Source organism: Balaenoptera musculus, chromosome 2 (assembly GCF_009873245.2).
Source record: "Balaenoptera musculus isolate JJ_BM4_2016_0621 chromosome 2, mBalMus1.pri.v3, whole genome shotgun sequence".
Classification (NCBI taxonomy): Eukaryota; Metazoa; Chordata; class Mammalia; order Artiodactyla; family Balaenopteridae; genus Balaenoptera; species Balaenoptera musculus.
Genome location: NC_045786.1, coordinates 65,826,484 through 65,852,970, shown reverse-complemented (window position 1 = coordinate 65,852,970; position 26,487 = coordinate 65,826,484). Strand labels below are relative to the sequence as shown.

The window sequence follows — 26,487 nt, the reverse complement described above, 5'->3', positions numbered from 1 at the left end:
CGGCTGCGTGCCGTTGTCTAAGTCACTTCCCACCCTGCCCCTCAGTTTCCTCCTCTGTAAAACTGGCTACGAGCCCCTCTGGGCCACCGCCTCGCTGCGGGAATGAGACTCAGACCAGTGCTGGCGCCGCCCCATCCCACGCCCTTCGGGTCGAGGTCTGCGCGAGGCAGGGGTGCGGGCCGAGCTCGGGGCGGGCGGCTGCCACGCCCCTCGCCGCCAGCAGCGCGGCACTCCTGGCCGACTTTGCGAACCTCCAGGGGGCGAGCCCGGCGGTCTTCTCAGCCCAAGCGGCGCCTCGGCCGTCTAGGGTGTGACTTCACCAGCGTCCCGGGGCCAACAGGGCACCGAGAGCCCGGGTCGCTGCCCACCCCCCACCCAGCAGGTGCCAGGACCCAGCCTTGCCCAGCCGCGTGGCGGCCGTGGGCCTGAAGGGGTTAAGGCCGCGGGCCTGGGCGCCGGCCCCCGGCTTCGCGAGCAGCGGTGCCCGGCGGCCGGCGACCGAGCCCGGAGGCGCGGGGCACGGCGGCGGGCGGGCGTGCGCTTCCTCCTCCTCCTCCTTCCGCCTCCTCCTTTGTAGCGAGTTCCCGGCCCCTCTTCCTCCCCCCGCCCCCCAGCCCGGGCCCTCTCCCTCGCTCCCTTTCTTCCTGCCTCGCCTTCCTGCGGCGAAGGAGGCTCATCTATTATAAATGCACATTCGGGGCTGACATCAGCGACGAGCGGCGGGCGAGCGCCGACGAGCGGTCCCTGCGCGCTGCCCGCCCGAAGTGCTGCCCCCAGGCTCGGCTGAGCCTCCCGCGGGGCGCGGGGAGCGCTCGAGCCGCGCCGGACCCCCTTCCCGCCGCCTCCCGGGGCCCGCCGCCGACCCCGGCCGCCGCCCCCGCACGCCGCGCCCGCGCCCCCGCACCGCCCCGGAGTTTCTGCATGACTGTCACAAAGGTAAGCGCCCCTCGCCCGCCGCGCCCGGGACCCGCAGGCGCTTGCAGCCCCCGGCCTGGGCTGCGGGGGGCGCGGGGGTGTGGGCGTGGGGAGGGGGCACTGGTGTCGGGAAGGTGCTGCGTGCGCTTCTCTTGCTCCCCTAGTCGCCCGAGTCGCTCCGGCCCCCGAGGACCGCGGAGGGAAGGGGGAGGATGCCGCTTTGGCAGCTGCTGTGCTTTGGACAGGATCCCTCGCACCGGCTCAACCTCAGGACTGCATTTTTAACCCTTGTTTAGGATGCTGCATTTTTAACCCCTGGAGAGCAGTGTGGGGCAGCTCCGTGGGGTCCCCGTTGGTGCGGGCGGCGGGGAGCGTCGCTGGCAGGGACTGGAGCTGGGCAGTGGGTGTGGGAATGGGCTTGCCGCCCTGAGGCCAGCCGAGGTGAAAGCCCACCCCACCTGCCGGCTTCTGCCGCCCATCCCAGGAACTCTGGCCCCACTCCAAAGGCAGCCTGTGGAGAAGGTGCTCCCCAGTCCCGGGAGTTGCTACCCGGGATGGGAAAGGTTCTGCGGTGGCCGGCTTGAAGATATGGGGAGGGACCGTGGCGAGGAAGGGAGCAGCGCACAGTGGCAGCTCCCATGTTGGAGGAGAGTTCTTGGACCTTGTCATAGGTGCCCAGGTTTACTGGAGAGACTTTGGGAGCTTCCCGGCTGTGGGGAAGAAAGAGTTAAGTGGGAAGCAGCCCTGGAGAGTGGAAAGTGTCCAGGGTTTAGGAGACCCGAGTTCACTCTCCAGCACTATCCCAAATCCCCTGGGTGACCTTGGCTGGGCCCTTCTGCTTTGGCCCTCAGTTTCCTCCTGTGGAATGTGAGGATTAGGATGATAATATGGACCCTGGGGGTGGTGACGGGCAGTTGAAGAACCAATAAAATCAAGGGTGTGAACCCACACTTTTCAGAGAGCTCTGTCAGGGTAAGGAGATCACAGCCTGGGCTTGGTCTTGGGTTTGTCGAGCCATGTATCCAAGGCCAGACTCCACCAGCTGCCCCGCTGGCTCTCGGAATTGGAGAGGTGGAGGCCAAAGTGGGAAGGGCAGCTTGTTTGTGGTCAGAGCAGTGGGCCAGATGGTGGGTCAGCCATGGAAGTGATGGGAGAGGTGATTCTGGCTCCGTCTGATAAGCCAGGGGCTACCCATGCCCCCCTGAGATCTGCCATAAGACAGCGTGTTCATTCAGGGTCTTTGGGCTCAATTCCGAAATCAGGACTTGGAAACATTGTGGGAAGATGACCTTGGGGGCTGAGGGTCTACGTTAGCTCTGGCTACTACTGGCAGGGCTGCTGTGACCCACAGGGGGCAGGATGCTTAGTGGTTTGAAATGATACAAATGCTGTTTGGCTGGGAAGGATTATTGTCATTAAGGTTATTAATGTCAAAGACGTAAGCAGGTTGGAGTAGAAGAGTAATGGATGGGCCTGGATGAGGGAGAAAGGATGTGAGATTTGTAATAATAGCACCGAGATTTGACTCAATGCCTCCCCTGTGTCTCTTTATGTATGTGAGCTCAGGCAGCCTTCCTTCCCAGGAGGCCTGCAAGGAAGGTGTGTTCAGGCCCCTTTAACAGAGGAAGAAGCTGAGGCTCAGAGAGGTAAAGTAACTTGCCTGAGGTCACACAGTGAGTAAGTGGCAGAGCTGGGGTTTGCCCTCAGGCCTATCTTGATTTATGGCCTGTGATCTTTCCATTGCCCTGCACCTTGGAGACTGGGTGATTCAAGTGGTAGAGGGGCACTGCTTGGAGGCCTGGGCCCTGGGCTGGGGAGTCTATGAAGGTGAGTACCTATCTGTTAAACCCATTGGCAGGCCTGGCCTCTTGGTATCCAGTGATTATTCACTAAGGCACCCCCTTCCGCCCCATCCCCCACCAAATCCCTCTGTCTCTCTCTTCCTGTTCTAAACAATGTGGCATCAGTTTAAGCCAGCTCAGAGGATTAAATAAAACCCCCACCTTAACCCTGTCTTCTCTTCCTTTGCCAGCCCTTCACAGACTAGTGGAGAGGGCTGGAGGAGCAAGAGGGCTGCAGGGGAGGGGCCTGGGGGCAGGCCTAAAAGCCTGCTGGTAGAGGCTCCTCTCTGAGTTTGAGAAGAAACCATAGTTCTCTGGGAGTCTGAAGGCCTGGCCTCTAGTCCTAAATCAGCCACTAACAGGCCGTGTGACCTTGGACCAGTCACTTCCATCTCTAGGCCTCTGTTTTCCCATCTGTGAAATGCAGGAATTGGTTCCACCTTCTGCGGGGCTTTGGGACAGCTTCAACTTTGGCAAGGAAGTCAGCTCTGATGGAGACCAGGAAGCTCTTTTTTCTCTGGAGTTGGTCTGCTTACAAGAAGAACCCTAATGGGAGTCTGGGAGGTGGGATCACTGCTTAGGGGGGTGGTAGGCTGGGGAGGGAATGGATTAGAGGGTGAGGCCCCGGCTCTTGCTGCCTCTAGGCAGAGTCACCCCTTTTGGGCAAGCCCCAGCTTCCTGCCCCTTGGACCCTTGCTTTGAGCCTTTGTGTCAGACCCCCCGCAGGGCAGATCCTCAGGGCCAGGGTTAGGTGTGGATTGGATTGTAGGAGACAATCTTGTTAGCTCAGAGAGCCTGGAAAGTGGAGAAGAGGAAACCAGATGGTCAGTTGCTAGATCCTCAGTAGCACTTCCTTGGGGCGGAGGGGCTCTGTTTTCCGTTTGCCACCCTCCCTCTGATACATACCCCTAGCCCCCTTCATTGCGGGGTACAGCTGGTGAGGCTGCATATAAAACCTGGGGGTTTTCTGGGGGGGCTCCTGCCCTAACACACTGGAGACTTGGAGCCATGCAGATTTTGAACTGTGACCTTCTAGCCTGATGGCATTTTTCCTGGTTATGATGTTTTAAACTCTATTTTATTGTGTGTATTAGTAAGCTGCCTTAGTTTCTTTATGTAATGAGGAGGAGAAGAAAGGAAGAAAAACGAGAGAGGAGAGGGAAGGACCAGATGCAGCTTCCCAGCCTGCAGATATCCACAGGAGGTCAAGGCCCAGCCTCCTCCCAGTTTTGGTCCAGTGTCCTTCCGTAGGGCAAGTCAAGGGTGAGGGAGTGAAGGCGGCCCTCCCAGTAACAAGATGATTTTATTCCAGATGATTTTATTCTTCGAATCCTTGTGCCTGATTTTTATAATTTTTCTGTCTCTATTCCATTTCAGTCATATACCTGACTTAGCACTTAGCAGTGCTTCTCTGTGTCTAAATAGCTGTTTCTAAATTGCCCTCACCTGGAAAAACAGAACAAAATATATTAGAAATGTGTGTAGGGTACTAGTCAATAGGCTATAAGAAAAGCCTGTGAGCTGTAACGTAGGCCTTACCACCTCCTTTTCGCTGCTCAGGGGTCCTTTGGAGTGATTTCTTGGCTTTTGTCTGTGATGTGACCAGAGATGCGGCTTCTAGGTAAGGAAGGTGATGGCTTCTAGTGACTGGGTAGCCTTGTTCCCAGGTGTGCCTTGTTAAGTTAGGTGCTACTGAGCTCAGTGCTTTCCAAGTTCCCCAGGCTAGCTCAGGGGGCCAGGGGTCCAAGAACAAAGTACCCTGGGCAGCAGGAATGCCTGCTGCACCTAGGAAGGACTTAGGAGAAGGAATGTGGGCAAAGAGAGGACACCGGATGCCAGCATCCCCCTCTAAGCAGTCGATTCCAGGTCCACAAGCAGTATCGTCAGCCGCGCCCTGGCCCTTCTTTCTGCAGGTCAGCCTTCCTCTCCTGCCCCTGTTCCAGCAGAGCTCAGCTCGCTGGTGGGAGCCCCTGGCTCCTGCTGAATGTGATAGGACGGTGTTGTCCTGCCCAGGTAGCTAATAACAGTTAATTGTTTGGCAAAGATCACATGTCTCTAGGGCCCCCGTGGAGCAGCTTATAGGAGAACAGAATGTTCAAGCAGTTAAATCATCCAATTCTCTCCCCTGACAAATGAGGGAACTGAGGCTCAGGGAGCAGAACCGTGATTTGCCTAAAGCCACTCAGCAAGTTTGAGGCTGGAGGGGCTGGAACCTGGGTCCTCCTGACTCCTGGTCAGTGCTCTTTCCTCCCGGCTGCCCGGTGAGGGGGTACTTCAGGCAGCCCGAGCAGGGGCAGGTGTTTTTGCCCCCCTGCATCGCCCCAGCCTGGACTGCTAGTGTCTGGGTTTCCCTCTGCTGGGCAGCCTCTCCCTTTTTTGGGTCCAGGTGTGAGGGAGCCCAGGGTCAGGATAGGGAAGAGGGGGTTACAAGCCCTTCTGCTTCAACTCATGGACCCAGATCCAGTCTACCTAGGATGCCTGGACCCCCAGATATCCCACTTCCCAGCACGTTTTTCCTGTCTGGCTCTTACTGCGAGAAGAGATGAGAGAGCCTCAGTTAAAAGGCCGAGAGGTACCAGCACAGACCCAGCTCCCAGACACGTAGGGGTAGTGTGGGGATTCTGCCTTCTGTACACTCCATGCACTCACTATACCTCCTCCTTCCTCGCAGTGCTTTTTCCAGATCGCTAGCATCCTCGTGCAGAAGGTATCTAGCTAACATACACTCATTCGTTCAGCCGGCACCCTCTGAGCTCCTGCTCTGGACCAGGCCCTGTGTTAGGCATTAGGGTCACAGAATGCATAGCCACAGCCCCTGCTGTCCAGGACCTTTGAGGAGGTGGATGTGGAAGGAGGTATCTCAGCATCCTGGGTTAGGAGTGTCAAGGTCCAGTGGACACAAGCTGGGAGACGCCAGTCTTGGCTGCATGCTATAAGTGCTTAGTAAATACAGGCTCTTTCCTTCCTTGCTGTCTCTCCCTCACTCTCCAGAAAAGCTCTGGTGAGTTACTCCCTTCCTCAGTGTGCCCGGAGGCCCTGTGTTCTCTTGGCTGGGGGTGTTGCCACCTTGGCATCTATGGCAGCGCCTAGAGGCATCTGGGAAAGGTTGTGAGGCTCCCCAGGGCACCAGAATCACCCCACAGCCAGCCAAGCCTGTGGAGTCAGCACAGACATGGGCTCGGCCAGTTTGAGCCTACGGACGCTGGCTGGACCAATGGCCTGGCAGCATCAGACCCTGGCAGCTCAGCGATGGAGTGAGTTTTTCCACTTCTCTCCCGGGTTGGCCAGCCTGGAGCAGACATGGCCTCAGCTGCCGCCGGCTCCTGGCACCGGGGCAGCCCAGATTCTGATTTGGATACGCCGGCCACAGAATTTGTCTGGTGTCCAGGAGATGAGGGAATGTGCAAATTCCCTCTGTGCCCAGCCCCCTCTCCTTCCCTCTTCTGATCAGCTCGTTCTGTTCCCTTCCTCTCCCTGCCCGTGTACCCCGCAGGCTCAGGCCCCAGCCCCGAGCTGCCTGCAGCCTGGGAAGCTCGGAGCAGCTGGCTGGGAGCGGGCCCTGCCAGGGAAGGACAGATGCAAATCCGGTGGCTTCCACATGAAAAGAAGCTGTTGAGAATGAGCCTCTCCTTTGTGGGCCTGGAGTGTGGGACCAGCTGCGAAGGAGGCACAAGTAGGGTGGGAGGTGAGGGGGGGATTAGGGGTGGAGCTGCCACTCACCCTTCCTCTCTCCCTCCCCCCTGCCCCCCGCAGAGGCCCCTGGAGGGACTTGGTAATTGGTTTCTGGCTGGTACCCTCCTTCCAATTAATTAACACAGCGATGGGAGGGGCCCAGGTTTGCTCACGACTGTCCTGTTTACAGAACACAAACATGGGTTACTGCAGTGAATCCCTTCGCCCGGTCCCATGGTGGGGAGGGTTCCCCCTATTTACAGATGAATAAACAGAGTCTCTGAGTAGAGAGATGACCACACCCTAGTCACAGAGCTAATGTGGGTCAGAGCCGGGATGCACACCCAGATCTTCTGACTTTGAGCCAGAACCTTCTCAATCTGATCACATAATGGTCCACATCCTGTGAAGATGAGAATAGCAGTTATTAAGCAGGCATTGGGCGGGCATGATTGCATTTACTCTGTTCACCATGAGATTGATTCTATTATTGGATGATCCCATTTTCCAGAGGAGGAAACTGAGGCTCAGTAAGAGTAGGTGAATTGCTCAAGGTTGCAGGTTTAGTGGGTGGGGGAGCAGGGATCTATACCTGGGCTGTCTGACTCCAGAGCACACATTCCTCTGACTTCCAGGCCTCTCCTGATTGGGCTCTGTCATATTCTGCAGCCCCTACCCCCAAAGTGTAGGGCTCCTGTCTGTGTGTCTGTGGCCCTGCCATGGAGGTGTGCTCACCTTGAGGGTGACACTTGTGGGTGTATCATGCTCAGACTTTCCTGTGGCCTTTGCTGGAGCTGGGAGCAATGTGAGTGACTGGGGGAATGGTGCTGGGAAGGAAGACATCCTGCACGTGGTATCTGGCATTAGATAAGGCTGCTTATAGGTAGGGTGGCCAGCACAGCAGCAGAACAAGGTGGGGCAGAGGCAGGGCCTTCTTCATTTCCGTGAAGCTAGCTTTGTGTAGGGAACGCAGGTCTGTGGTCCAGGCCTGCAGCCCTTACCAGAAGCAGCCTTCTCTTGAGATGGCCCTTGATTCCCAAGGGGTGCTTAAGAATGCCAGCTTTCGAGTCAGACAGATGGCACTGTATCATTTACTTGCAGTGTGTTCTTGGGCAGGTTGCCTAACCTCTCTGAACATCTGTTTCCCCATCCTTTAATTGGGATTGATAATAGTAGTACTTAAAAGGATTATTATAAAGATTAAATGAGCTGATCTGTGTGAAGCACTTACCACATGCCTGGCAGTTAGTGTTAGCTATTAACATCGGGAAGACAGAAAATTAAACAAATGCTGACAGTGAGTGTCCTGGGGGTTATGAAATGAGCAGTACAGGGAACTCTGGGAATAATAGCAGGGGGCCTGACCTAATCAGGGGGCTCAGAAGTGACTGTTAGCTGAATCATGAAGGATGAGTAGGAGGTAGCAGGTGAAATGGGGGGAGCTGAGGAGAGGATAACAGGCAGAGGGAACAGGGCAGCATGAGCAGACATCTGGAGTCAAAAACAACTCTCCAGGATCTCTTCCTGCATGCCAGGCATTGGTGAGGGCTCAGCCCAGGTATTGGCTCATTTAATCATCAGAGAGACTTCATGGCGCAGATTACTGTTGTTATTTCCACTTTACAGATGAGGAATCAGGCACAGAGAGGCCAAGTAAGCTGCAAAAGCTCGCCCAGTGAGGCAGAACAGAGATGGGTCCAGACCTGGGCCTCCTGACTCTGGCACTCTTTCCTTCCTCCTCCCTGCAGCTTGAAAATGGCTTGTCACTGGGCCACTTCTTAAACTGACCTGAGGGGTGTGGAAGTGCCACATGCCATTGCCCAGCCTTCTGCTGCCCTCCCAGGGCCTCCCCGGGCTGTGTAAGGGAGGGCAGGGGCCCTCCTGGCTCGCAGGCAGCTCTGGGGAGGGGTCATTTTTTTTTTTTTTTCCAAAAGGAAACTTTGCTCTGGCAGGAAAATTTCCACCTTCCATTTTTACTGGGCCCAATTATGACCGATTTTGTTTTTTAAACCTTTCTGATTATCTGGATTAGGCCTTGGTCTTTACAGTAAAACCATAGGGACAGATGCAGAATTTTTAATGTTAGAAGTCTGTTGGGTATCTGCATTTTGGTTTCTGCCCTGCCTGAGCACAGAGAAGGTAACATTTTTCACAGGCTTAAACTTACTGGCCCCTGAGTGAGACAGATGGTGACACTGTGGGAGGCTCTGGCTGCCCGCAGATGGGAATGTGGGGAGGCTCATTCTGGGTGGTGATCACGCTAATCCCTGGGAAGAAGCCCCCATACTCAGGGTTTAACTCTAGAGCCGTCTGAGGTCGTCTGGTCCAGCCCTCTGCCTTGGGAACTCCACACTTTCTAGGAATATGAGACTGACTCCTAATCGTAATAAATACTAATTTCTTAGTAGGCTGTTTGGAGCCTTTCACCAGGTGTTAAGTCCCTGCTTTCAAGGAGGTGACAGTGAAATAAACAACAACAACAAATGTAGCTAACCCTTCGAGGGTGCTTAGTTTATGCCAGGCACATACAAATTGTTTCATATGTATTTACTCATTTAATCTTCCTGATTACCTCTGAGGTCTGTGCTATTATTGTTCCTATTTCCACAGTAGCAGAAACAGGCCCAGAGAGGGCAGTGAGGTAACTTACTAGGGTCACAAAGCTGGGGAGGACCTGAGCCTACCTCCCAGGCCTTCTGGCTTGCCATTCCATCAGGCTGGAATGACCCCAAAACATGGGACCAGAGCAGGGGGCCTGGAGGCAGAAGATCCAAGCCTTGCTCTTGCCTCTTTTTCTTACCTTGTGACCTTGGGCTAGTCCCTCAACATCTCTGAGCCTCTGTTTTCTCATCTTTGAAAATGGAATTAGGACTCAACCTTACTAGGGTGCTGTAATGTGTAAGTTAAGGCGCTCATAGATGTCATGGAAGGGGATGGTTATTGTCATGTCTAGTTCGCGCTCCCTCCCGCCCCCTCCCATCACCAGCGTTTCATGGCCTTCAGAGTTTGGCAGTTCCATCCAATAGCTAACCCACTTCTCCTGCGCTGTAGTCCTGACTTCAGAATTGATTCATACTCTGTTGGTATGAAGAAGAGGAGTTCATCTCTTCCAAACAGCCTCTATCTGTTTTTACTCCGTCAGGCTAGTTGGGTGCAGATAAAAAGTTGTTTTTCTCTCTTCCTATTCTATTTTGGATGTTTTAATACGCTTGGGATAAATAATCTGGCAGTAAAAATTGGGCATCCTGCTTTCATTTGAAAAGTGAGCCAAATAAAGCATCCGAACCTTGATCTGTATCATCCTGGCTACCTGCAAGCCCCAGCTCCCTGTGGAAGGCTGGGGAGGATGGGTCCCAGAGCACAGTCCTGCCTGGGTCTCTGGGCAGAGAGATCCCATCCTGTCCCCAGTGGCAAGTGACCTTGACCTTTGCTCCAGACGCGTCCTTATGCCTTTGGGGCTCAGACTTGCTTTTCCTTTAGGTTTATGGAAAGGAATATGCTCTAGTAGCTTGAAGCATTGCCAGCGAACCGTTTAAACACCTTAAGTGTGATTTCAGAACTAACAGCTTTATGATCTGGGATCTGGCGGAATTTCTAAGACATGGAACAGCTGATGAAAAGAAAGGTGTTGGTGGATGGGGACAAAATGATTTAATTCTTGAGGTTTTTTGTTGAACTTCATAAAGATAATGCTGTTTCTGCCTGCCCTGCCAACCTCCAGGTGAAAGATCAGTTTGCAGGAATGCATGGGGAAATTTGGGATTCCGAGAAATTTGGAATTCTGGGAAAGGGGATTTCTGTGTACCTGAGGAGCCATCTGTTAACTTTTTATTATCACACATCTGTCCTCTAAAGCCCAGGGGTCTACCTTCCTGCCTTAATCATTATTATATCTGAGGACAAACTCAAGTTGTTATGCACTGAGGCTATTTCAGGGCCTGAGTTGTCCTGTTAAACTGGCCTTTTCAGGGTCTGCATCCGTGTTAATTTCTCTGTCCCAAGAGCTCCTGTAGCACCCAGTCTCCACTACACCAGATACAAATAAAAGCCCAAGGTGTTATGTTGTTTGCTGATTGCTTTATGAGCATGAACCTTGACTCCTTAATTATGAGCTTGCTGAGGCCAGGGATTACATCTGATTCTTTTTAGTACCTTTCACAGTGTTCATCAAAGGGCTATGCACGGTAGAAAAGGTGTGATATAGACCATGGGGTACCTGGTGTAAAGGTGCGAGATTGGGCAGAATTTGAAACAAGCCTAGACTATTCCCTGGATGTTGCTGCTTGGGCTAAGTCGTTACTCCTATAGATCCACGGACTGCTAGAGCTGGAAGGGACTCTAAAGAGATGTAATGGGCTCCCCCATTTTGCAGAGGAGAAAACTGAGGCCCCAGAAGGTTTACCCAAAGGGGCACCAGTGGCTGAGCAGGAACTGGGGCTCCCTCCTGCCTAGTGACAGGTTTGGGTTGGATGAACTTCAGTTTAGTGGGTTTTTCTAGTCTTCTACTAGAAATCAGGCCAACGACTGATTCAGAAGTGGGGGTGGGAGAAAGTTCCAGAAAGTAGACTTTCAGAACTCAGTCTAGCTGACAGTGGGCACCCAAATGAAGAGGACTGGCTCCCCAAGTGACCAGCCAGGAGCAGCCTGCCCCAGGGCCTGGTGAGGCCGTGGCAAAGGCAGAAGGAACGACTTCTGAGGCTCTTTCTGCTCAGCCGTGGGGCTATGATTACCCAGATCTGGTGGCCCATGTGTCCTACATGCCAGCCCGCCACCTTGGCCTCCACAGTGGCCCGTGAACCTCACTCTCCCTCCTGGAAGCCGGCCCACCTGGCACGCAGAGCTGCAGGCAATCTTTCCCTCCTTTGTTTCTCTGAAACCATTAGAAGGGCCTCTGGGTTGGGAGTCTGGGTTGCTAAGAGCTTTTCTCTGGCCAGGCCTTATCACTGGCTTGAGAAGTCTCCAGACAAAGTTTTCCCTGGAACTCTGGCTTGGAAGAATGGAGGGAGGGAGGAAGGGAGAGTGGGCGGAGGGGAGGAGAGGGGGGCTCAGGAGCCACAAACAAAGCCGTGCCTCTGCAGGCCCCGGGAGAGGACCAGAGTGCTGGGGCTGGCCGTGGGAGCTGCAAGCTCTGTGGGCCTTTGCTTTAGAAAAGCAGCAGGAATGACACTGCTCTGCTGAGCCTGCCCCCGACACCGGCCAGTGCACATCCATTATCCCACGGTCCCCCGGTCCCCCGTGCTCTGCTGTCATTCCCGCCTTACAGGTGGGGGGACTGAGCCTCCGAGAGGGCAGCACTCACCCTGGCGCACACAGTGGGGAAGGATGAGCTGGGACCTGAGCTTGGTACGTCTGATTACATAGCCCCATGGACGTGCAGAAACTTAGTGGCGTGCTGGCCTGGCAGTGGACGGCTGATCTTGCTGTGTGGTTGCTTTTTAAAGAATACCCTCCCAGTCACCAGGCCCAGAAGCCACTATAGAATTCAGTTCCTTTGGGCCTTCTAGATGTTATTAAAATATAAATTCCCCTGGGAGGGATGATGCCTTAGCTTGCTGATAGCAAGACCCAAAGCAGTGAGACTCAGGAGAGGCTCCTGAGGGGGAAGGTGAGACAGGGGGGGAGAGCTGTTTACCACCAGCCAGTTTTGCCCAGGGAACGGAAGTGGAGAGGATGACCAGCCTTATTCTGTGCACCTCTCCACCCTGGCCGCCCTGCTCCCTGACCACCGACCACCCTCCCCACCCCTCACCCTTATGAAAATAAAATGAGGCCTTAGATTCATTCAGAAGACATTTGCTGAGCACTTGTGTGCCAGGCCCAAAGCACGTGGCACTGAGCACGCAGGGATGAACCCAGGCTGTCCCCTCCTTGGGGGAGCGCAGTCTCGTGGAGGAGATGGTGGCTCAGAAGGACACACGGCCGCAGGGATGTGGGGAAGGGAGGCCGGTGAGCGGGGGAGTGGAGATGTGAGCACAGAACTCTGAAGCCATGGGGACGGGGTGGCGGGCCAAGGACGCTTTCTGGAGGAAGAGATCTCATCTCAGCTGTCACGGATGAGTAGGCAGAGGTGGATGAAGGGAGGGGAAGGCATTCCAGGTAGGGGGCTGGCATAAACAAAGGCATGGAGGGGGACGCAGGTTTGGCTTATTCCAGGAGAGAGGCGAGTTGGATGCTGCTGGGTGGAAAGGGTAGGACGGCAAGTGACGAACAGGCTGGGAGGCAGGCAGGAGCTGGGGAGCCAGGGCTGCCCAACCAAGGAACGTGAACTTCACCCCTGGTGGTGCCGGGAGCCCCCAAGGGGTTTTAAGCAGAAGAGTGATGTGGTCCGACTTGCACTTTATTTTTTATTTTTTTAATAAATTTATTTATTTATTTTTGGCTGCGTCGGGTCTTTGTTGCTGCACGCAGGCTTTCTCTATTTGTGGCGAGCAGGGGTACTCTTTGTTGTGGTGCGGTGGCTTCTCTTGTTGAGGAGCACGGGCTCTAGGCGCATGAGCTTCAGTAGTTGTGGCTCATGGGCTCTAGAGCACAGGCTCAGTAGTTGTGGCACACGGGCTTAGTTGCTCCGCGGCATGTGGGATCTTCCCGGACCAGGGCTCGAACCCGGGTCCCCTGCGTTAGCAGGCGGATTCTTAACACTGCGCCACCAGGGAAGCCCTGACTTGCACTTTAGATGGTCCACCCCAACCCATGTTGCCCTGGAGGCAGAGCGGTGAGTGGACATTGACAAAGCCCGTGTATCATGAGGTAGGAGTGCAGGTTCTGGGCCCCCAGCCCAGATTTCCTGCTGGCATCTTCCCGTGCCTGGGTGAGCGCAGCACGTGCCCCTCTCTCCCCCAAGGAGATACCCCTGGCTGGGACCACTGCATGGCACTGGCCTTTCTCATCTGCCTCAGGCTGCCAGAAAGGTTGAATCTGGGCTTGAGAAGACAGGGTGCAGGGGGGAGGGGGCAGAGAGGCCCTAAGTCTCCTTCTAGGAAGACTTGCTTATGGCCTGGTGAGACTTGCTTATGGCCTGGTGAGAATTCCTCCTGGAATGGGATTTTGGAGCCCCCTGCTTAAACTCCAGCTCTGACACTGTGTGGCTGTGTGATCTTGAGTTGATCCCCTCTGGTTGGGACTCAGTTTTCCCAACTAGCTTAGGATAGTATCACCTGGTTCGAGGCTGGGTGCAGGAGTGAGCTTATGGATGTGCTTATGCCCTGTTGCTGCCCAGCTACCCTTCCCCAGCTCTTCCAGACCGTACAGCCAGAGTCTCCTTCTGAGCTGTGTCCTCCAGCACACACACACACACACACACACACACACACACGCATGCACACACACACACGCACGCACACACACACACATGTTCACTCCAGACTGCCAAGGGTTTATGGAACTTGGAGGTTGAGGACCAGAGTTCGAGTCCCAGCTCTGCCCCTGGCTTGCCCTGTGCCTTGGAGCAAGTTGCTCAGTCTATCTGAACCTTTGTGCCTACCCCCTCCCATTTGGTGTAAACATCAGCCCTCCACACACAAGAAGGGAATTTTATGAGTCAGCCTCTTCCACATCTCTTCAATACACCCTCCCCTGTGCTGATTCTGCCCCCTTCAGCCAGAGTCCTTCTTTGATGAAAATTCTTTCCAGTTTTCAGTGGTGACCTGGTTGGGGGTTGGGGGTGTAGTATTCACTGGGATAGGGCACGAGAGAACCTTCTGGAATGATGGTGGTTAGGTGCATGTGTACATGTGTAAAAAGTTTGCAAGCTGAACACTTAAGACTTGTGCGCTATAGGCATGTTGGATCTATTTTAATATGGGAATATTAAAACATTAATGTTTGGTTTTATATAAAGGAATAATTATTCTATTTATTTATTAATAATAAATATTAATAATTTAATACATTTTTAATGGAAAAAAGATTCTTCTCAGCTTTCTGGTTCCAGCTCCATATCTCTCCATTCATTCACATATTCATTCATTCTACAAATATTTGCTTGTGCCCCAGGCAGCCCAGGCTTGCAGAGGTGAAGGAGACGCAGATGCGTGCACTGTCTTGGGAGCTCAGAGGTGCAGAATCTTCAGTGGCTCCTCGTTGCCATTAGCGGTGATTCTAATGCTGGCTGCAGACCACCTGGGGAGGTTTATATGCTTGTGCTCAGGGTCAGTGTCACAGGTGTGTGACCTGTGCGATGCTTGGTTTAGTATTCTGCTGACACTGTCTTGAAATTCTTCATAATTTTTGATCAAGCGGCCCTGCAGATTATGTAGTTGGTCCTCCCTGCACCCACCCCCCGTGGAACAACAGAATCAGAATCTCTGGGAGGTAGGGCCTGGGCATCAAAATTTCTTCAGAGCTGAGTTTCCTTCTGGAGCAGCCCTGTCCAGACGCAGCCCTCATCCTCAGACACTCGGCTGAAATAAGAGCTAGAGCCTGGCTCTCTAGACGCTTGTAACTGAGTTGGAACGATAAGCCCTCACACATGAGAGTGTCACAGGAGCAGTCCCCGGGGAAGCAGTGGTGGCAGTGAACCACGAAGGAGCTCAGGGGAGAGGCAGGATCACTGTGGGGTGGGATGGTCAAGGAAGGCTTCATGGAGGAGGTGGCACATGCACCATCCTGAGAAGGGCAAGAGAAAAGAAAGAGAGGAGAAAAGGCAAAGATAGAACAGCATTTAGGAGAGGGAAAGACTCGTGGGGGAAAGGGAGGAACCAGGCTAACTGGAGTGCGGAGCATGACTTGGGCAGGGAGAGATGTGGTTGGGAGGCTGGGGTGGGGCAAGGTTGGGAGGCACAGGAGGTGACAGTCTGAGAAGTCAGAGTCCTGTCTGCAGTGGGGAGCCGCTGAATGTTCTGGGTCCAAGAATAATGTGCTCCATGAGCGTTTGAATGGATAAATAAGAGGATTGTTTGAGGAGGCTTGGGGGAACTGGCCCGATAAGTTGCCGAGGTCTCCAGCCAGACTGTGGTCCACCTGTTCTGGGAGGCTCTGCACCCCCTTCCCCGTAGGCAGTGCCTGCCTGTGCGGAACCCCCGTCCCCTACCGTGTGCTCTTGGGCAGCAGCGACTGAAGCGTCCCCAAGAACAACAGACTCTTGGCAGACCATGTTCTCCATTCCTAGGAATGGCAAATGGTGAGGGGAGGGGCACTTCTGGTAAAACTGGGCTCTGCTCTCCGGCTCCCACCAGGTTCCCCAACTCAGGTGAGGAGCCGCTGTAGGAAAGCGGCTCTCCCTGCTGTCTTGTATTTCCCACGGCCTGGTGGACACTGCAGTGCCTGGGGAGGGGGCGGGGGTCCTGCCTGGGATAGAGGAGCCCTCCTTTCTGAGTGGCCAGCAGATCAAACACAGATCTGTTTGTTTCTTAGTCTCCTGAAATATTTATGCAGGAAGATGAGAAAGGAGCTCTGTTTATTGAATGCATCTTCCAGGAAAGAAGCCACAGGGAATGGGCTGCTTCCTGAGTCTGAGAGCCAGTGAGCAGAGATTTCTTTGGGTTTGAAGCCAGACAGAGCCTGTGTACTTGCAGAATAAAGGGGAGTAGGATTTCTGGAGGCGACAAAGCCCTCTCAACCTCCTGCCTCCAGCCCCAGGAAAGCCTTTCAGCGCATGCTTTCCTGGTGACTCCAAATGACAACTGAAATCTCAGTCTAGTTTCTATTCTGGGCTTTGTTTCTAACATGCTCTGTGACCTTGGGCAAGTTGCTTAACCTCTCTGGGGTATCAATCCAGTTCTGTTTGCCCCTTGATAGTGTTTGGAGAGTCAGATGAGCTGTGGAGTGGGCTTGCTCTGAAGCAGTGAATGGGTGTAGGGAGCATTGTACCATGCAAAAGTCCCAGCCGTGCAGTGTTCAAGGCCAGAGAACTGACCAGGAGAAGGACTGAGCGGCCAGTGCCGCTGGCGGCCTCAGCTGTGGCGTGTGGGGTCAGGCCAGAGGGGGTGCTCTGGGACCCAGGCCCACCCTGTGGCCTCTTCCCTCCTTCCTCCTTCAGCTGAGCCCTGCTGTCCCATGTCCCTGAGAATCCTGGCCGGATTTCCTCCCAGGAAGGGGACGGGGGTGTCGGTTTCCATCCCCTGGGAGTTGCAGGCAGCACTTCTCCCTGACAGTGGGATCAGCCTTGTGTTCAGATGTGGAAGTCTGGCTCCATGCCCAAGCCTCATGGCCGGCCTCAGATCATCTGCTGTCCACACTCAGGGAACCTGGATCCCTGCCCTCAGTTTGGCCCCTGGGGCTGGGCTTCTGTTCTCAGCTCCAGGGCTGGCTTGCTGTTCCGTCTCCTGTGGTGGACCTTGTAAGAGGTAACAGTTAATAACAGGTCTTAGCATTAGAACAATCTGAATCTTAATACAAACTACCATCCACTAAGCACCTGCTCCATGCCAGGCACTGTGCAGCCTCGGGGGACACACAGAAGGGACCAGTCTCCCTGACCTTTAAGGAAGTTGAATTCTGCCTGGGAGGCAGACACAGATACTGATGGAGTATTTGAAGTAGCGCTGAACACAGGTCCTGAAGGCCACAGAGCTCTGGGAGACTGGACAAGGCTTCCGAGGGGAGGTGGTGTTTGAGTCTGACTTTGAAGGGTGAGTAGGATTTGGGAAAGAGTGGAGGAAGGAAGGCACAGATGAATAAAGACAAGGGCAGGGTCACTCCTGAAATGTTCTGCAGCTTCCAGGTTGTCCGGGGAGGTCTGAGCATAGAGGGTCAGGAGCTGGGAAGGTGGGGAGTGCGCTTGGGGAGTAGCCAGAGGGGAGGTAAAGGTGGAGGCCAGGGTGAGTTATGCATGAGTTGTACGTGGGAAATGGATGTGATCCAGTCATTAGATTCCACGACAGTACACATCATTAAGCACGTACTGTGCCAGCCACCGTTCTAGATGATGGGACACATCCACACAGGTGAACAAAACAGAAAAAGTCCCTGCCCTCAGGGGACTGGCCCTGGAGGGTGGGGAGACAGGACAGAACACAAATACATAAATATTAGATGTCAGGTGGTGGTAAATGCTATGAAGAAAAATGCAGTGGGGTCAGAGGGCAGAGCGATGGGAGGGGCTGCTTTAGACAGAGCAGCTCTGAAAAGGGGATGTCGGGGCCCAGGGTGGAACGAGGGGAGGGAGGAGCCACGTGGAATCTGGGAAGATCTTTCTGGCTGAGAGAGCAGAGAGCTCCCAGGCTCCGAGGAGGGGGCTGCCTCCCGCTCAGGGCACAGCTGTGAGGCTTTTGTCTGGGGGAGCACGAGGGGAGAGGTCAGAAAGGAGGGGGAAGCTGGGCCTGGGTCCCTCGGAGTCCTCCTGCCTCCCCCAGGCTTTCACGGGCTTCCTGCTCGCTCATGTTTGCCAACTGACTGAGCGAGAGTGACCCCTCAGGGGAGGACGGGCAGGAGAGGGAAAGGCTGGAGGCTGGGAGCTGGTGAGTGTCTGAACCAGGGCCGAGACAGTGGGCCCGGGAAGGGGAATCTCCAGGCCTTGGTGACTGAATAGGAGGAGAGGAAGATGACAGCCCGGGTGGTCCCGGAGCTCCCCGGAGAAGAGCTGGATCATGAATCTGTGGGCATCCCCGCAGTGGGCTTCCCACACCCCATTCTGTGGGTTACCTGAGCCAGCCTGGCCCTGATCTGGGGCCTGTGGAGCGCAGCCAGAGCCTCCCATCCCTCCTGCCCTCTGGAGGATGGGCCGCACCCTTCTGCATGGCCGGCGGAAGTCCTCAGGGGCTGCCCTCCCCTGCCAGCCTCCCTCGTCTCCAGCCTCATTAGTATTGTGAGCAGAAGCATATTTATTTTTTCCTGTGGGGAACTGGTGTCCTGCTCATTTCAAATTGAGTAAAGCCAAAGAGCAATTAAGAGGCCCAGCCTTCCTGGGTCAAGGAGAAACGACAGAGGGAAATGGTGTTGCCGCTTTGCTGGCTGCTGAGCACATCTGTTCTGGGCTGGTCTGGGTTTGAGCGGCAAGGAGGGCGGCGCTGTAGGACTGGAACTCACCAGTAACAAAACACTAATGATAAATGTTTACTTAGTGCTGACCATGTTCCAGGGACTGTGCTAACTGTTTTACATGCATCTTATATCATCCTTTCAGCAGCCTGTGAGCCACAGGGATGGGGGAGGGAAGGTGCTGCTGTTATGTCCATTTTGTGGATGGGGATACTGAGGCTCAAAGGAGTTAAGTAACATGCCCACGGTCACACAACTGGTAAACTGAGATGGAGCCAAGTTTCTGTCCCATCCTTGAGGCACCCCAGGGCCCATGCCCTTAACTGCCTGGCTCATTAGTGCCTCAAAAGCATTTCATTTAACCAATGGCTTCTCCCTAAATTGTTTCCCTCCCATAAAAAAAAAACAACAAAAAAAAACAACCAAACAAAAAGCCCTTCCGTTGCTATGGAACGCAGAGGCTTCTCCAGAGTTACTGGGGTGAACCAGGGCAGAGAGTGGGCACGGGCCAACACTCCGTCTGGGCTCTTGCTCTGTCCCTGTTCCTCTCCTGGGGGACCGCACAGTTAGACCCATTGCGCTTGGTGGGCTGAAGGGCAGCAGACCCGTTGGGGGCCATTGTGATGGTCCAAGCACAGCCTGAGCTGGCCGAAAGAAACAGTGAGGGCTGGAGAGGAAACAGGACTCGGGGTGATGTTTTGGAGGTTGATGAACCTGTGGAGGTGCCTGAGAGGTAGAAGTCAGCGGGGGTACAGGGGCTCCTGGGAAACCCAGGAGGAGTCTTCTCTGGTCAGCAGTTCTGTGTCCCAGATCCAGCCCCCCTCAAACCAGACCATCTCCCTTGTTCCACAGACTTGGCTCTGAGAGCATTTTTGGATTTAGAAAATCAGATCCCACAGAGGCTGAAGGTCAGTGCCTCAGGCTCTGTCGGCAACCCCAGGAGAAGAGGGGCAGCAGCCGGCTGGAATTGGGGTATCCTGGTTTCCGGGGAACTGAGCTGGGTTCCTGGCCAGAGAGAGACTGGGGGTGGGGATGGGAGGAGGAGAAAGTGAGAGAGAACAAACAAGAAGTTTTGCCATCTCTGCTTCTTTATCATGCAGGGTCAGTGATTTTTGCTAATAGCAAACTTCTGGGAGAAAAAATTGATCCAAAGATGGTAATCCAGTTTTCTCAAGAGAGTAGGCCTGCCTTCTAAAAAAGCACGGACCTTCAAGAAGCCAGGAGGAGCTTAGTGCCCTAGAGAGGCAAGTCCCTGCTAAGCGTTCCTCCCCAGAGCCCGCCAGGCCCAAGTTGCCCCTCTTTGCTGCTGTCTTCTCTCCCCAACTCCTTCCTCCCTACTTTTAATCCTACAGCAAACCTTAACTCTCCCCTCTCCCTGACCCTCTCTCTGCTGGGCACCAAGGGGCTGGCCTGTGTTTAGAACACTGAGGGCTTTGTGCAGGAGCCTGTCAGAGGAGAGTTTCGATTCTGACCGGAGCTCCTGGAGGCTTGGAAGGGTGACACTGATTGAGAGAAGCTGGTGGGGATGGGAGCTGGGGCTGCCGCACTGGGAGCCTGTCCTGGGTTCAGGCCCAAACTGGGCTTGGGACTGCCCTGGATTAGGGGAGCGTGAGGTTGGGGTCTTATCAGCCTGGACTCCACTGCCCACCTGGGTGGCAGTATTCTTTGGCTTCCCCCTGCCCGGGCCACTTAGCTGAGCATTCAATGCCTTCCCTCTAGAGCCACCATTTACCTCCTTGGCCCCTGCTCAGACTCTGCCCTCCAGCCACACTGGTCTGCTGGCTCCCCCCAAACTCAACTTGTGCTTTTCTGCTCCCTCTCTGCTCAAAAGGTCTCTTGATCCCTGCTTTCAAGGCCCAGCCAAAATGCCACCTCCTCCAGGGAGCCTTCTCTGATCTCTCCTCACTCCTAACTCCATCCTTCTCATGTCACTGCCATGTTGAGATGGTTCTAGTTGAACATGCCCTGTCTCCCCTGCCAGAGGGCAAGCCCCATGCCCTGAGTGGGAAGGAGCGTGTGATGCTGCAAATCCCATGGCGTGTTTCTTGTGTCTGGCCCTGTGTATGTTCAAGTAGAGATTTTTGAATGGCATATTTGTGTTTTTGCATGGATAGGAGGATCTGTTCTGTGCGTGAAGCATAGCTTCAGCCATGTGAGATGCATTTGTTGGCAAATTTATCAGAGGATGCAGAATAAAGTCTCCCAACCCTCTCCCTAGAAGGGCCTGGGACAGATATGGAGAGCTTATTTTTCCTTTCTCCCATCCCCCAGCGCTGCTCAGACAGAGGCTGTGCTGCTGAAGAATTCTAAAGGAGGGGAAGTGCTCCCCAGTGCCTCCCAGACCTCCCGCCCAAGAGAGGCGGTGGCCTGGTGACCTTGTGGCAGCAGTGTGCTCTCCCGGGGCTCTGCTGTCCCCTTGGTAGGCTGCCATATGCTTTCCGGACGTCCGGGTCTCATTATGCTCCAACTCGAAAATTCATCTTGTCTAATTGTGCTCGAGGCCTGAGTGAATTTAGGAACTATTAGCCAGGCTCTGTGGGCCGGGAATCTCCATGGCAACAGAGGATGCGTCCTAATGAACTGCGTCCTTGGAGACTGGCTCAGGGGTCCCCCACCCACCCCTCTGTATGGATTGCTACTACCCCTGTTGCTTGGCAGGGACGGTAGAGGACCTGGACTGGGGAGAGGTGACGGAAACAGCCTCTGCAGCAGCCACCCAGGCCCCTGTGGTGTAGTCCACTCTTCCTCCCAGCGCTGCAGGGATAGAAGATACTCACAGATGATCCCACAGCCTCATTGCTGGCCAGGGGGTTTCCCTTCCTCCACAGAGAAAGAAACACACACCCCTTCATCTAAAATACACACACAGACGCACACACACAATTCCAGTGGTTTGAGTGCTGTTTGTTTTCCAAATCTTTCTAAAATGTGGAAGTTGCAGTCCCCTCCAGGAGGCCTTCCTGGAATGTTTGCGTCTCTCCCAGCCCTGTTTTGCCACTCTGCTTGGTTTGTGCATCTGGGATGTTTTTCATCACAGTCTGCCCAGAATTGGACTTAGGCAAGTACATACCAGGTTTGCTTCCCGCCAGGTGACAAGCTCCTCCAACACAGTCAACCCCCACCTTCCTCTTCGGAGGAAGCTCAGCCTGAAGGAGAAAGGGGTCTTTGCTAGCAGCCTCTCTCTACCCTCAGTCCCACCCCAGGGACCAGGCCCGGGAGCTTCTCTTTTTTTTTTTTTTTTTTAAAGACTTAACCCATCCCGATTCTTTTTTTTTTTTTTTTTTAAACAGGAAAGCACTTTATTTATTTATTTATTATTTTTTTGGCTGTGCCGGGTCTTCGGTTCGTGCGAGGGCTTTCTCTAGTTGCGGCAAGTGGGGGCCACTCTTCGTCGCGGTGCGGGGACCGCTCTTCATCGCGGTGCGCGGGCCTCCCACCATCGCGGCCCCTCCCGCCGCGGGGCACAGGCTCCAGACGCGCAGGCTCAGCAGTTGTGGCTCACGGGCCCAGCCGCTCCGCGGCATGTGGGATCCCCCCAGACCAGGGCTCGAACCCGTGTCCCCTGCACTAGCAGGCAGACTCCCAACCACTGCGCCACCAGGGAAGCCCCGGGAGCTTCTCTTTTGACGTGGCTCCCAGGACCTTCAGAGACCTTCCTGCCTCTGTGACTGTGGGTGATGGCCCTGCGCCAGGCGCTTTGCCTTCTCCACCTGAGGAGGAAGGGGATCCCCTAAAACTGGGCCTTTGGTGAAGGAGTGGAAAAGAAAAGGAGACTTGAGGAAGTAAAAACAGTAAGCCAGGAACAGCCCTGGCCCCAGCCCCCAGCCTCCTGGTTGCGAGACCTCCAGGCCCCTGGCCCTACTGCCCCTGGGCCTGGTCACCTACAGGAAGACTGTGTAATGTGGGAGGAGGGTTGGAAGGCAGAGGTGCAAACCCAGCGATTTCTTCACATCCACAACTCCTTCTCAGCTGTCCTGCTGATTCTCAGTCTTCAGAAATGACCTGGAGAGAGAGGAATGAGTAGGGAGGAGGCCACCTGTCTGAGTTTTAATTAAAAGGGACAGGGCACCTCCCAGTGGCACTCATGACGCGTGTGGGTCTCCATTGAGGAGGGTGGGGTGGTATGCAGGTGTGGGTGTGTGAACAGTTGACAGAGTAGAGATCTGAAGATCTATCCAGAAAGCTGAGTTTTCTCCCCTCTCCTCTATATCCACTCCCCTTAGCGCAGCAAACATTTCTTGAGCATTTGCTGTGTGCCAACCCCTGTGCCGGGCCCTGGAGATGTAGGAATGGATAAGATACAGCTCCTGGCCTCCATGAGTGGGCAGAGAGTGGGCACTGAGATGTTGAGGGGCCCGCCTCTCACTGGACCCCTTCGTTCAGCCAACATCCCCTGAGCTCTGCCTGTGTGCTGCCTTTTAGATGGTCCTGAGGATGAAGTGGTGAATGCGGCGGTGGGGAGCACAGGGCCTGACCAGGCAACTGTTACAGGATTATGCGGGTTGGGGGGTCAGGCACCCAGAGGAGGAGCAGCTAATGCAGCCTAGGGCACTAGGAAGGCACTAAAGCAGAGAACAGAAGGAGGAGGAGGATTTGGCCAGGTGGACAGTTGAGAAGAGTGACCAAGGTAGAGGAAACAGTGGCATGTGCCAAGGCCCGGAAGAGAGAGACAAAGGTTTTGAGGAACAGAAAGAAATTGAACACAGTGAGGGCATAAATGTGCCATGGTGAGGCTAAAGCCAAGAGAGCCATCAAAATCCAAGATGTAAGGACCGTGGACTTGATTAGGAGGGCAGAGGAGGGAGCTGTGCGCTGTGCAGGGGAATGGCACCAGATTTAGATTTTTAAAAGGCCACTCTGGCGAGTATTTTTTTGTGATTAAAAAATTAAAGTATGGGCTTCCCTGGTGGCGCAGTGGTTGAGAATCTGCCTGCCGATGCAGGGGACACGGGTTCGAGCCCTGGTCTGGGAAGATCCCACATGCCGCGGAGCAACTAAGCCCGTGCGCCACAGCTACTGAGCCTGCGCGTCTGGAGCCTGTGCTCCGCAACAAGAGAGGCCGCGATAGTGAGAGGCCCACGCACCACGATAAAGAGTGGCCCCCGCTTGCTGCAACTAGAGAAAGCCCTTGCACAGAAACGAAGACCCAACACAGCCAAAAATAAATAAATAAATAAAGTAAAAAAAAAATTAAAAAAAAAAAAATTAAAGTATTCTTAGTTTTTCCTTTAAGGCCACTCGGTGCTGTGGAAGGGAACAAGGGAGGGGAAGGGGAGAGTGTTGGAGTGATTGGGATATTTGGCCCAAATGAGGGTCTGACCCCAGGCATACACACGTACATTGTACGTAGGTCGTTTCCTTTTTAATTGGAGTACAGTTGATTTACAGTGTTTCAGGTGTACAGCAAAGTGACTCACTTATACGTATATATATGTATATGTATCTATTTCAGATTCTTTTCCATTATAGGTTATTAACAGATACTGAATATAGTTCCCTATGCTCTACAGTAGGTCCTTGTTGTTTACCTATTTTATACATTGTACCTAGATGTTTTAATTCAGTTTGATATGGGAATTTCAGGCCACTAAGAGAAAGAAGAGCAAAAAGGGCTCCCACTGCCCTTTGTAATATGTGTCTTTAACCCCTGCCCATCCCTCTCATGTACCAAGTTAAATAGGATCCAGCTGTCATCGCCATGGTTTTGCCTACTGAGGTTTCTCCTCATTTTGTCGCCCCTCCTGGGGTAAGGATGGTCGCTGTGAGTTTCATGGTTCTCTACTTCAGTGAAGTTCAGTGAGATAAGCAACGCCCACCTTCTCCCTATCTGAGAACACCAAGAGGCAATTCCTTTCTGTTTTCTAATAGAAATATTTCATGGAAACAAACCTGTTTCCTGGGCAAGAGGGACTGCTTGTACAAGTCTTGCAAGCACACATTTATTTCCCTGGTTGGGACATGTATAATTTTATTTACAGGGAGGGGACAGACAGCTTTGCAGTCCCTTGCTTAGAAATGGCTGCCCCTTTGGATTAATACCATCTGTTTCCTCTGAGTGGGAAGGTGTTAAAGAGCCCCCTGCCCAATCTGGGTTTGGGACAGGAGGTGAGAGCTGTCAGGTGGCCTGGGGTTAGGGAGTACAGAAGAGAGAAGTGGGCAGGTTGACTGCGTTAGGATGCAGAGTTATCGCTGTATCCTGTGCACCATTGAAGTCCCAGGGCTAACACAGGGCCTGGCTCCTAGTAGGTGATTCCTAAACTAGTTTGTGGACAGCAGAGTGAATGAATGAGTTGGATGAATGAATGGGGTGGTATGCACAGATGAGTGAAAATTGGCCTGTAACCTCCAAATAATCATAATCTAGTAAGAAAAAGCTAATACTAGGCATGATGACAGCAGAGCCTTCATGGAGGATGAGCTATGGGGACAGTGCAGGGTCATCTGGCAGATGTCAGGAGTCTGTGTTTCTCAGGTCAGTAAGGTGTTATGAACTGATTGTGCCCCGCCATTCATATGTTAAAGCCATAACCCCTAGTGTGTCTGAATTTGGAGATAGTGCCTTGAAGGAGGTAATTAAGGTTAAACCAGGTAGTAAGGATGGGATCCTAATCTTACAGGACTGATGTCCTTATAAGAAGAGGAGGAGACACCAGGAGTGTGTGGCACACAGAGGGAAGGTGGCCGTCTGCAAGCCAGGAAGAGAGCTCTCGCCAGAAACCAACCCTGCTGGCACCTTGATCTTGGACTTCCAACCTCCAGAACTGGGAGGCTGTTTAAGCCATCCGGTCTGTGGCCTTCTGTTATGGCAGCCCTAGCACACTAATACACATGGGGACGCTGTGTCTGAGTTGGGTGGTCGAGGTGAACAGAACAGGGGGAGGAGTGCTGCCTCACAGAATTCAGAAGGGCAGCTGGTCTCCTTTGGAGGCTCATCCTGGAACACGTGCACCAGGAGATTCAGAGTAAGAGCCCGGGCTGCGGAGCCAGACTGCTGGGGTCCTGAACAAGTTCTAATCCCTCAGTGTCTTGTCTGTAAATGGGTATAATAATAGCAGTTAATAGTTGTAACTCCTTGTTGTACAAGTAGCATCGTGAGCATTACATTTATTTTACGTGTATAAAGCGCTTAACCCTCAGCCCAGCACACAGTAAATCCTCAACAGATCTGTCCCTCTTCCTCTTTACTGTTTGCTTATCAGTGTTGTCACTCCGGGTGCTCCCTTCTCTTAACATGTGTTCCAGGGGCTCCAGCCATTGTTAAGAACGTTCTGGGACCACCTTGAGAGCAGCTTTCAGTACCAGCTCCTAAGGTCGGAAATCAGTTTGTCACTTCATGGCCAGCCTCCTCCCCCACCCCCAAGCCATCTTCCCCACCTGGAAAGGACCAAGCTTGTGTCTGAATGACTGTGGCTGTGACTAAGGAGATGAACCCTATCACTGAAGGGCAACGATATGCCCTGAGGATATCCCTAGCCAGTCCTAAGTGGGATTTCACACCAGGAGTTTAAAAAGTGATTTTTTTGTTTGTTTGTGCAAGAATATGTATATGTCCTTCCCAGGGGACTAGTCCAGAAAGGCCAGGGTCTCTCTGTGTAAAGCCGTGATTAAAACAACCACCTCGGGACTTCCCTGGCCATCCAGTGGTCCCGTGCTCCCAATGCAGAGGGCCCGGGTTCAATCCCTGGTCAGGGAACTAGATCCCGCATGCCGCCACTAAAGATCCCGCATGCCGCCACTAAAGATCCCGCATGCCGCCACTAAAGATCCCGCATGCCGCAACTAAAGATCCCGCATGCTGCAACCAAAAGATCCTGTATGCGGCAACGAAGATCCCATGTGCCGCAAGTAAGACCCGGTGCACCCAAATAAATAAATTAAAAACAAAACAAACAAACAAAAACAACACCTCCCTTCTGTGTAAATTCAGTCTGAGTTCCTCATTTTAGCATTCCGATAATGAGTCATGTCTTCTGAGAACCTATGGGAAGGTGGGATTATAGGTGCTTTTGTTTATTTGGTTGTACATTTCTGGGTTTGCCTTTCTGTATTGTGTATTTATCACTTTGATAATTAGGAGAGAATTAAGCAAATTTTTAAGAAGTTTTTAAAATAAAAGAAGAAAAACTCCAGACTCTCAGCTGCC

At 53.6% G+C, this 26,487-nt stretch overlaps 1 protein-coding gene across 1 annotated transcript in view; it reads left to right on the top strand.

Annotated features, from left to right (window-relative positions):
• The first annotated feature begins 503 nt into the window (after positions 1-503).
• CORO2B (coronin 2B) overlaps positions 504-26,487 on the top strand; it is a 141,170-nt gene continuing 115,186 nt past the window's right edge. The window contains exon 1 of the mRNA XM_036843239.1: positions 504-936. Within this exon, the coding sequence (XP_036699134.1) occupies positions 922-936 (15 nt within the window). The 5' untranslated portion in view covers positions 504-921. The remainder of the gene's footprint in view (positions 937-26,487) is intronic.